Consider the following 12,384-nt stretch of genomic DNA (forward strand, 5'->3'; position numbering starts at 1 on the left):
GTGTGTGTGTGTGTGCCCGCACGTGTGCGTATGTGCTAATAATGTGAAACACTTTGAAAGATAACTGGCATATAAGGATCGCTCAATAAATGTTAGTGAAGGGAGCTGGGTGAGAAAGTAGTTGGAGAGGTTTGAGTTCATTGTAAGGGGGTAGCTATTATCATTCAAGAATGCATATCCAAGTTGGCATCTTTTAAACAGAAGCCAGAGATTTAGATTTTTTTTTAAAATGAAAAAGAACTTATAGTTTTGTACTTGACTTATTTAATAAATATATATAAAGTAGAGATTTAGATTTTTTTTAAACAAAAAAGCCTCATGTTTTTTTCCTGTACTTATTTAACAAATATATATAAATGCTTACTGTGTGTTTGGCAGTCTTTTGGACTCTAAGACTTGATTATTAGCAAGGCAGACAGGGTCCTAGGTCTCATGAATTTTATATACTGAGGCTGGTGGTGGTGATGGAAGCCTGACAATAAAAGTAGATAAATTCATCGAATAGTTTCAGATAATAAATGTTATGAAGAAAGTAAAACAAGAAAAAAATAGAAGGAACCATGAGAACTACTTCAGACTGAGTAGTCAGGAAAAGTCTCTTTGAGGAGGTGACATTCGAGCAGAGACTTTAAATATTAAGAAGCCACGCAAAATTATGAGGAAAGAATTTCACAGGGAGAGGGACTAGCTTCTGTGAAATCTCTAGGTGGAAAGTGCTTGGTGGTGAACTTAAATAAATAAACAAACAAACAAACAAATAAATAAATAATTCTCTGAAGGAATTATAAAATATTTTGGGCTCAAGTTAGTCCTTAAGACGCCCACTTATATCAGAAAACTGATAGATATTAAAAACTGGTAGAGATAAGAAGCAACCCAAGATTGAGCCCTGAGGCACTCAGGCATTAGGAGTTGAGCAGAGGAGAAAGAACCAGCAAAGGAGATTGAAAAGCAGTAGCCTGTGAGGCATAAAATCCAGGACAGAGTCCTGTGGTCTCCTAGAAACCAGGAGAGAGGAACATTTCAGTAGAGCGTAGTCAGCTGTGTCCAGTGCTGCTTAGAGGTTGAATAAGATGAGATTACATGTCCCTTCCATTTGACAACATAGAATATATGGATCTTGATGATAATAGTTTCAGTGAAGCATTAGGGATGGAGGCTTAGATCATGGTGGATAGATCATGTTGGATTTAAGAGTAAATTTATGGTGAGGAAGAAGTAATGATTGTAGGTAACTTTTAAATCTTCTTTAAAGAAGATTTTCTCGGTGGAGGAGGAGTTAAGCAGAGAAATCAATGGTATGGTGTTCTCAGAGTTCTGGGAAGAGAGATCAGTGTGGCCAAAGCAGGCTTTCTTCCTCCTCTTGTCTTCCTCTTCGTCTTCTCCTCCTCCTCCCTTCTTTTTTTTTTTTTTTTTTCACTTTCTAAAGGATGTGGGCCTTGAGCTGTTTTTCAGTATAAGTAGAATTTGGATCCAAAAAGGGAAATTAAAGAGGATATGTATTGGTACCTATACCCAGTCGAACATTAGGTAGGTATGAAACAATGAACGAGATCTCTATGAACTGATAGGATTGATTTAGGTGAAAAAAAAAAAGTGCCTAAGAATGTATATTGTATGCTACCTTTTGTGCAGAAAGAAGGGGATATAAGAATATCTGAATATATTTACTTGTTTTTCCAAAACATATACACACATACAGAGGAAGGATAAACCAGAAACTACAGAAATGGTTACCTATAGGTGATGAGTAGGAATGTGGTAGAGGGTGATGGGTTTGTGAGAATGACTTCTGAAGATATGTTTTTATAAAGTTTGAGCTTTGAACAATGTGAAAGTTTTACATATTCAAAAATAAAATTTAATAAAAAATAAAATGGCGAATCTGGACATTACATACAAACAGAATCAAAAGGATCTAATTGCATATCAAGTCAATAACATAACTACTGATAAATAAGTTAATACAAGTAACAGTTGAATATAGTACTCTAGCTCTTTAGTAAAACATATTCTAAGGACAAAAAGAACTTCAAATAAATATTATACTTTACTTATTAGGCTTATTAGGAAACATGTTGATATAATTCTGAAACTGTTTTAGGATCGAACAAGTAAATGTGTTAATGTTATTAGGAACCAAGATTTTTACTGTAAAAAAAGGAAATATAAATATTAAATAACAATGTAAGGAGAAGCCTGTAATAGTAAATTTGAATTGGAAAATTCAATATGACAACATGATTTAAAAATTTCTACTTTAATGGCTTATTCTTAGGAAAAACAGTGCTGAAATATTTAGGGGTGAAGTGTCATGAACCTGCCGTCTCATTGTGAAATGATTTAGAAAAAACGTGCATATTAAAAGCAAGTGTGATTAAATATATTCAATTGGTGAGAGGCACGTGAGTATTCATCACACCATTTTTTCCAATATTTTTATGGATTTAACATTTTCAAGTAAAATGTTGGGTTGAGAAGAATCACATTAAAAATAGACACTGTTTTGGGGGGAATCCCCAATACCCACCTACACATTTGGTGATTCAGTAGTTCTTGGGACTTGCATATAGTTATACTTTTGGCTAAGGTTTATATGAAAGGATATATGACAGGATCAGCAAAGGGAAAAAACCACAGTGGAGTCTGGAGAAATCCATGCACAGGCTTCCATAAACCCTCTTCTTACAGTAAGGAGATGTATGTTAGTGTACTCTTTTCTCTAGCAGTGATAAATGCAGTAATTTATTGTGCTGTTTCTGCCAAGGGAAGTCCATTAGAGATTTAGCATCTATAATTTTATTGGGAGCTGATCACTTAGGTATGCTCTGCCTAACATGTACCAAAATTATGTACTCCCAAAGGAAGGCAAGTGTTCACCGTAAGTAGTATTGTTTGTAAGCACAGTGAACCAACTTTAATTAGTTAGGGGATGAAAGGAAGCCAAGTTCCCAGGTGTCAGTCCAAGGCTCATCTTGGAAACCGACCCTCTTAAAGATAGCAGCCTCATGCTAGCCATATAGCTATTTTCTGCACATATGCTAATCACACATGCCAGCAAAGGTAAGTACTAGCAATCTGAACGAGAAAGGAAACCATTGTCTAAAGAGTTAGGTAGTTCACTGAACTCTGTAGTTCTGTCAAAAATTATGAAAATGTGGTAAAGTGGTTTGATTTCAGTTTATTAAATAGTTATTGAGGCATTAAGGATTCAGAGATGAATAAGACAGTCCCTGCTATCAGGGAACTCAAGTCTAGAGGGACAGATAAACCAATAAACAATAATTACAGAACAGTATGATAAGTATTATAATAAAGGTGAAGACAAAGTAGTAAGGAAGCTATTCATTCTAAGGTTGGAAGTGAGTAGGAGAGAAGAGGAATTAACATTTGACCTGGACCTCAAAAATGAATAAATCATGGAAGCTAAGAGGAAGAAAATTTAGAAGAGCATTCAAGTTAGAGGAAGAATGTTTACTAGTGCCAAACTTTTTATATGTTATTATAATTTTCACAACAATCTTGTGAAATAAGTTATTTTATAAGTTGTTTTTGTTTTAAATAAGTTATTGTTTTTAAAATGATGACAGTTGCTGTGGATTTAAAAGGAATGATAAAAATAAGTTTAATATAAGTAGGATTTAAACCCAGGTCCATCTGACCCCAAAGCCACCTTTTACCCTTTTCCTTATTCACTCCTCTTTTCATAAGCAAGGAACAATTCCATCTCTAATAAAAGATGGGCTACATCGTGCACATCAGCCTCTCTGCTAAAAACAAAAATGTTCAATAGAAATGTAAAATCATCAAAGAGTCAACAAGTTAGAAAATAAACTGGGAATTAAGAGAATTAAGCTGAACACCGAAACCGTTTTTGTTTTGAGAACATTTGCTTAAGTGAGTAAACTTAAACTTTGAACTTTGGTTTCGACAGCCTGCCAGTGCAGGGGCCATAAGTAAGATCAAAGCCTACCAAAGATGCACTATGTAATAGAAAACCCTTCTCCCCATTAACTGTGCTTCAGAGGACTACACACTTGTAAAGATGAACTAGATGTAAACCCATCCCATTTTTCTAGCCCTGGGGATATACTTTAGTACTGAACAAAGTAGAGGAAAAAGTCCTCTTAGTTGGCTCTCATATGAACATGTTACCCAAATTTACACAATTTCGGAGATCGAAAAACCCTTAAGCCATGAATTTAGTTGAAAGTGGTCTTGATCGATAGCACTTGTTCCTGGCGGAGAAGCAAATGCAGATCCTTGTAATATAGCTATGCTGGTATTGGATAAGAGTTTTAGGCAAAAATATATTTTTAGACATAAAAAGATCAGTTCATAATGATGAAAGTTTCAATTCACCAGAAGATAATATAACAATATTAGATGTATATGTAACTAGTAATATGCCTCTATAACATGGACATAAAAAGAAGTACAAGGAGAAATAGATATTTACTATAGTGTGATTTCTTAATAATTTACAGAATAAGAAGACAAAATTCAATAAAGATATAGATTATGAACAATTAACAGGAGACCTAATGGAGAGATATAGAACACTGCCTCTAATAATTCCAGAATATACATTTTTTCCAAGTTCACTCAGAACATTTATATACCGCTTCCTAAAGGAAGTCTTTACAATTTGAAATGATTAAAATCATACAGAGAATGTTCTCATCACAATGTAATTTGGGTAGAAATTAATAGCATAGGATAACTGGAAAATCTCATGTGTTTGGCAATTAATTAAACACTTGTCAGCAACCCATGTTTCAAAAAGAAAATGATAATGGAAATTAGAAAATATTTTAAACTGAATGATAAAAAAAATACCACATTCAGAGCTTGAGAGAGACAACCAAAGTAAGAGTGGGCAGGACATTTATTTATTTAAATGCTTACATTTACAAGCATGAATTAAAAGAAAATAATGAAGTCTGAAAATTAATGACTCGCGAATCCATTTCAAGAAGAAAAAAAGCAAATTCTCCCAAAGAAAGTTAAAGGAAAGAAAGAAAGAAAAGAACAGAAACAGAAAGCAAAGAAAGAATCAATAAAGCTAAAAGTTCTTATTTATTCATATTATTTTATATTAGTTTCAGGTGTATAGCATAGGGGTTAGACATACAATTTACGAAGTGATCCCCCCAAATACTCTAGTACCCACCTGGCACTATACACAGTCATTATATTATCGACTATATTCCTTATGCTGTACTTCACATCCTTGCGACCGTTTTGTAACTACCAATTTGTACCTCTTAATCCTTCACCTCTTCCACCCAGCACCCCCAAACTCCTTCCCATCTAGCAACCACCAGTTTATTCACTGTATGTATGAGTCTGTTTTCATTTTTTGTGAATTTATTTTGTTCTTTAAATTCCACTTATGAACAAAACCATATGGTATTTGTCTTTTTCTGTCTGACTTATTTCACTTAGCATAATATCCTTTAGATTCATCTATGTTGTTGCAAATGGTAAGATTTCTTTTTTTTAATGGCTGAGTCATATTTCATTGTATATATGAACCATAACTTCTTTATCCCGCCATCTGTTGATGAGCATTTGGGTTGCCTCCATATCTTGGCTATTGTAAATTGCACGTCAGTAAACATAGTGGTGCATATATCTTTTTGAATTAGTATTTTGATTTTCTTTGTATAAATACCCAGAAGAGCAATTGCTGGGTCATAGGTAGTTCTATTTTTAATTTTCTGAGGAACCTCCCAACTGTTTTTTATAGTGGCTTTACCAATGTGCAATCCTACCAACAGTGCATGAGGGTTGCCTTTTTTCCACATCCTTGCCAACACTTGTTGGTTTCTGATTTATTGATGATGGCCATTCTGACAGTTGTGATAATAGCTCACCTGTGATATCAGGTGATTTTAATTTGTGTTTCTCTGATAATTAGTGATGCTGAGCATCTTTTCATATGTCTATTGGCCATCTGTATGTCCTCTTTGGAGAAATACCTATTCAGGTCTTCTTCCCATTTTTTAATTGGATTTTTTTTATATGTTGAAAGTTAGTTCTTGAAAAGACAATTTACATGGACAGATCTCTTGTCAAGATTAAGACATAAACCATATCAGTAATGAAAAAGAGTTAACCACAGAAGCTACAGACATTAAAAAGCTAAGAGAATATTCAATTCATATAAGATGAAATAAATCAATTCATAGAAAGCAAAGATGGTTTATATCAAAGAGATAGAAAACCTAAATAGCCATTAAATAAATCAGTAGTCCAATATCTTCCTACTAAGAAATTTCCAGGTCTAAATGGCTTCACCAGTTCTACCAGACATTTAAGGAAGTAATTTCAGTTTTATTAGTTATCTATTACATAACAAATCACCCCAAAATGTAGTGGTTTAAAACAACAATAATCATTGATCACCTCTCTGTTCTATGGATCCTTCAGGAAGGACTCAGTTGGATCGTTGTAGCTTGGGATCTCGTCACAAGCTTGTAGTCATTTGTCAGCTGTGGTTGAGGTCATATGATGCCCGGGAGTATCCACCTCAGGGATGTCTCACTGTGTTGGCAAGTTGGTGTCCACAAGTTAGTTTTCTGTGTAGGCCTCCACACAGGACCACTTGCATTTTCTGTAAGGACATGGTATCTGGCTTTACCCAGAGTGAATAGCCCAAGACGCATAGATGGAAGCCGCAGTGGCTTTGGTGACCTAACCTCAGAAGTCACATTATTGTTTCCACTGTATTCTATGTGTTACTCAGATCATTGCTGATGTCAGTTGACAGGGGACTGTATAGGGTGTAAATACCAGGGGAAGTGCCTCACTGGGGGCCATCTTGAAGGCTAGCTACCACATTTCTAGAGAAGGGAGAGAGGGAATCCTTTCTAATTCATTTTATGAAGCAGATATAAGAAAGGGAAAATTGTAGTCCAATCTCACTTGTAAACATAAATGAAAAAAATTTTTTGCTTCAGCCTCTCTTCCATTCCAGTTTTGAACTTGTTTTTGGTATAAGCATTTGTTTTTTTTAATGAACTATATTCCTCTACTACCACCACCTTTGGTGAAGGGGAACCAGACATGCCTGGTGTGCTTCTGGGCAGGAGCTGGCCCATTATTGCTGAGTTAGCATCTGAAATCTGGCTCGAAGAAATGCTTAGGTAACTCTTGGACATGTGCTGTGGCTAGACTCTTAGATCTTGGTTGCACACAGCTATCTGTCTGAGGACAGTAAACGGAACCCCCAAACCTGCTCTTTTCCTTCCAAATGAATTAGGGTATAGAGAACAGAGTTGGGCAAGAAGTAACCTAGGTTGGAAAATTACTTCTAGGATATACCAGAAGTAATTTACGATAATATTTACATCAAAACTGTTTCTCGATAATATTTACATCAAAACTGTTTCTCTTACTGAGGAACCTTGCCCCTGGAAGTGTAGCCTTTTTTGGTGAGCTTTCCTAACTCTCTCCTTCTGCCACAGAGAAGATCATCTGGATTGTTATCCTCTTTGGCTGAGCTTCTCAGTTTGAAATCTAGACTCCCACGATGGAGGTTCTTAACATAAAGCCGGCTCAAATAATCCCTGTTCTCCAAGCCTTCATTCTTCCCATTTTCCCAACATTCTTGGCTACAAATAGAGCATCTAGGCACCCACGGCTCTGTCTAGCCATCTGTCTTGTCTACTTGATTTTCTTTGAGGTATGATGGAGTACAGAGAGCTGAGCCTACAGGAGAAAGGTAAATTAACTAGTTAGGGCTCTAGAAACATGCTGCTGTTTGTTTATAAACTTTGAGCTGGGAAGTAGGTGAGTCATTTCTCATCTACTGAAAAAAGTAGTTTCACTGTAATTGATGCTGCTAAAGACATGTAGGCACCTCTGGGAACCAATGAACAATTTGGAGATTTTTGTTCTCTTCTAGTCTTGGTTTGGATGGGAGTTAAGAGTATGAAGCCTGAGGTTAAGGCACTGCATGTTTTATTTTCATCCAACCATTTAATCCTCAGCCCTTCCCTCTACCTATTAGCGTTAATTTATTCTTCATGTTGCAATATATGCTTTATGCTTAGTGAAGCTTTCTCCAGCCATTCTGTTCCCATTGTGCTCTCTACCTATTACACTTACTGCTTTTTACTACTGTTTTAGCCTTGAGCATATGTTATTTGATACTATTTGATACTTTTTCCGCAGGAAATGACTCATCTGTTCCACTAGATTCTCAGCTTCCACAGCTCAGGAACTGTGTCTTAGAGATCTGTGTATTCCCCAGTAACACTTCACAGAGCACCTTGTACCATTTGCCATTGTCGGAATGGACTGGCTCAATATCTTGATTGTTCTGCATAATTAGAGTAGTTTAGGGTCTTTCTTGCAGGAACCTGCAATCTCAGACTGGTACAGATAGACATACACAGAGATGTGAGTAAATGACTAAATATATTCTCTGGGGGTGGGTACACGGTAGGAAGTTGAGTCCCCAAGGGGAAAAGACAGAGAGAAGTAAGCCCCTGGTTTTAATTTAAATTTTCTCCTCATTAAAATACCCTTCTCTCATCCTTGGTCTCTTTTCACAGAATCCTGTCATCAGCATCACTGAAAATGTGCTGCATTTCAAAGGTCAGTATCCAGGCAAATGTTCCCAGCTCTCTACCCAGTTAAAGAGGTGTAGTGGTGGTTTCTTTTTTAATTTTTTTTTTTTATCTATTTATCTAATTCACTGTCTGTTTATGCTCACCTCTCTAATACTTTGGGATAAACTAGAATGTTTTCAAATATATGATTAGAAAAGTCAAAGAATTTGTTTAAAATCCTGCTTTCTCCTTGGAGAGGCAGCAGGTATAGCAAAAAAGAATCCTAGGATAGAAATAAAGAGATCTTTCTTTTATCTCTAGTTCTACTACTACCTTGGACAACTTATTGACTTCTCTGGACCTAGAAAATGAGGATATTAGGTTATAAGCTGTGTTTCTTAAACTAGAGGACCCACAGTCACCTGAGTATATGTCCTTAGCATCCTTCAGGGCCATACACCCAGATTGAGAAACATGTTAAGAGTTAAATACGGTCACTTTAGGTGATATCTGGCTTCATTGCAGCTGTGAACACAGGTACAAACATAGCCACTGAACTTGTGTGGTAGTACTCATTTATAAAGTAGCTATCTAGATGATTTTTTTTTTTAACATTATAATGAAACCAAAAAATATAAATTTTCTTGATGACACTTTGTGGCTCCCTGATATTACACTTACAGACCAGTTACTAGATGATACCTAAAGCTTTTCCAGCTCCGACAGTCTTTGATTCTGTGCATCTGTCTCCATGTCCTTTCTCCTCAGTTCATCCCATTTGCTGCTGTGCCTGAGAGGGTAGGTCTGGATTTATTGTCACCCAATGGGGATGGGATTCTCCTTATGCTTTTTCTCTTCTAGTTCCTTGGAATGTCATTTGTAAGTGACTAGGGTTATGGAACATTGAAGAGTTTCTGTTTTTCATGAGATTCCATCTACCTTAATATACTTACGTGAAGACACAGCCTGGCTCTTATATCTGCTTTTCAAGATGGGAGCGGTTGTGGCAGCAGGTCAGATTTTTTGGGGGAGTTATCCATCTGAAAGGAAATTAAAGCGGTAAAAATGTATCTTGCTTCTTGGAGCTTATTCCTGCCTTAAGGAATTTATGGTCTTAGAGAATAGTAGCCACCTGTAGCAAATATTAGGCATATTATAACACATATGGCCAGAAGAGGAAAGGGAACCAAATGATAGACAAGTCAGAATTAGAGGGGAAAGGATGTCCAGCGTTCACTAGCGTCTAGGCATGGCACCTGCTGGCTCTGGGAAAAGGAGCCATGCCAAGGCATGGGAATGGCACAATGGTCAGCCCAGGAACTTCCTTCTCAGTGCCATTTGTCCTCTCTTAGGAATGAGCTGAGAAAAGATTTTTTTTTTCTTTTTTTGCTCCATTTGGGATGTAATAAAGGAGAAGTCAGCTTCTCCAATTTCTGTCCCTAATTGGGAGGTCTTAGATTCAGAGTTTTCTTTAAGACAGTTCAGCATTTCCATGTACCCTGCAGCTTTCCTTAACCTGATTTTTCTCTGCTCTGAATTCAGTACCAAAGTAAATGTGGAAGTTAAATTTATATCGGTGTGATATCTTTGGCTTTGTTTTCTGTAATCTTTTTTTTTTTTTTTTTGCCTATTATTTGTACTGGACATTTTTAGGGCCACATTGTAAGGTTAAGTAAATACTCTGGAGCTGATCATCATAAGGACATATGGAGATAAATTTTTCTCTAAGATTATCTAGCTGTTGAGTAGCTCTTCTTATAAGCCTCCACTCATTTGGGCAGGGGCCATGAATATTCGTATACTTCCGGAAGAATTGTACCAAGCTTTTGGATGGCCTTGCTCTGCTCAAGTTCATAGTAACACACATTTCTTTCTTCACAGCTCAGGGACACGGCGCCAAAGGAGACAATGTCTATGAATTTCACCTTGAGTTCTTAGACCTTGTGAAGCCAGAGGTATGTTCATTCCTTTCTCGCTTCACTTTTCATTTTAGGAAATAAATACTGGTAGTTTAATGAAACGGGAGTAAGGGTTGTGGGAAAGAAGATCAGGACAAAGAGACCACAGTTATTTTATAGAGGTTTAGCTGCAGAGGAATGGGAAAGTCGGAGAAGTTGAGGTAAATCTGGGCTCTGCCACTTAATTAGAGGGGTGAACAAGTCTCTTTGCTTCTTTGACTTCCAGTTTCTTCGTGTATTAAGTGAAAGATTGGATAAGTACTCTCTAGGGTCTTTTCTAGCTTTGATATTCTTTTCTAGCTTTGATATTTGTTTTTTAGTGATGACCGAGGAGTATGGTACCCACAGAGAGCAGAGTTTCATAGGATAGGGAAAGCCCACACCAGGGTGTTACTTTCATGTGACTTGGGACCATAGAAATTGGAAAAGGATGAGGCAGCTGATCTTTAGAAAGAATGCTGGATGTATAAATGAAGTTTCCCTTCTCTCAGAGCTTGAGGAAGGTTATCTAACAAGAAGGGAGAATATCCAACAGATGGTGTATTTAAGTTTCTGAATTACACTTATCTCTGGGGGCTCGAGCATACTGATGTCTCTCTGCTGGAGGTTTCAGTTGTCCTGGCTATTTTAATAGTCAGCAGGGCTAGAGAATGTGTCATGGGTCTTACTTTGGAGGCACAGGGAGAGGCCATGCAGAAGAATAATGAATTGGGACAGCCTCTGAGAATTATTGTTTAGTTAGAAAGACTCCCTAGGCTAACCCATGTGAAAAAGTTGTATCTGATCTACCACAGTTCTGCAGACCTTTCTAAAATCAGAACTCACTATGCTAGGGACCATTTGAATTCAGTCATCTTCATGGGAGGGAGGTTTGGGAGGTTCATCAGAATTCTTCTAGGATAACCAAGAACTGTCTGCCTTTTCTTCCTGATTTCCTCCTGTGTCATTCATTGGGGAATCAGAGAAAAACAGTGTTGTTCTTACTGGTTCTTCAGTATATCAGCCCTTGGATGAGGTGTTCTCGTTGCATTAGGACTTGTAGGAACAGAGAAGGAAGGGGCATAAGCCTACAGTGCCCCTTCTTCGTGTACTCACACTGGCTTAGGGCGGGTTTTAGGGGAAGATGGGGGGCGGGAAGGAGAAGCATTCTCACATTCTCATTTTCTCTCTTAGCCGATTTACAAACTGACCCAGAGGCAGGTAAACATTACTGTACAGAAGAAGGTGAGTCAGTGGTGGGAGAGACTCACCAAGCAGGAGAAACGCCCACTGTTTTTGGCTCCCGACTTTGATCGCTGGCTGGACGAGTCTGATGCAGAAATGGAGCTCAGAGCCAAGGTCAGTAAGGACCCTAGGATCTAGACAGAAATCATGAGGAACCCACATTATTTGGGCCACCTCAGACACCTGTGAGGGTCTGATAGGATAAGGACCAAGTTACAAATTTAGTTAAAGACCTGGAGACTTGGTTTTATATAAGTACTGCTCATATATTTTTATAGACTATTCCTCAATGAGATTTTTTTTGATATTTTTCTCATGATTAGACTTGAGTGATTGGTTTGAGGGGTGAGAGACCACAGAGGTTTCATTCTTATCGTATCATATCATGGGTACATACTATCAACATGACTTATCACTATTGGTATTGATCTTCATCCTGTGGCTGAGGTTATTGTTTGTTAGATTTCTTCACTATAAGATTACTCTCCCCTTTCCTTGTTGTGTCTTACTCTTTAGAATAAAGTGACTATGCATAGTCCACGATTAAGGAGTAGAGAGTTATGCTTCCCATCCTTAGGATGGAATATCTACATACTTTATTTGGAATCATTCTGCGTGGGAGATTTGTCTGTTTTCTTCTA

General features: G+C 37.2%; 1 protein-coding gene across 1 annotated transcript in view; it reads left to right on the plus strand.

Annotated features, from left to right (window-relative positions):
- Positions 1 to 12,384, plus strand: part of HACD3 (3-hydroxyacyl-CoA dehydratase 3) — a 33,804-nt gene that overhangs the window by 5,498 nt on the left and 15,922 nt on the right. The window contains exons 2-4 of the mRNA XM_016141028.2: positions 8,565 to 8,607; positions 10,443 to 10,516; positions 11,693 to 11,857. Coding sequence (XP_015996514.1) covers positions 8,565 to 8,607; positions 10,443 to 10,516; positions 11,693 to 11,857 — 282 coding nt within the window. The remainder of the gene's footprint in view (positions 1 to 8,564; positions 8,608 to 10,442; positions 10,517 to 11,692; positions 11,858 to 12,384) is intronic.

The sequence above is a fragment of the Rousettus aegyptiacus genome, unplaced genomic scaffold (genome assembly GCF_014176215.1).
Source record: "Rousettus aegyptiacus isolate mRouAeg1 unplaced genomic scaffold, mRouAeg1.p scaffold_m13_p_3, whole genome shotgun sequence".
NCBI classification, from domain to species: domain Eukaryota; kingdom Metazoa; phylum Chordata; class Mammalia; order Chiroptera; family Pteropodidae; genus Rousettus; species Rousettus aegyptiacus.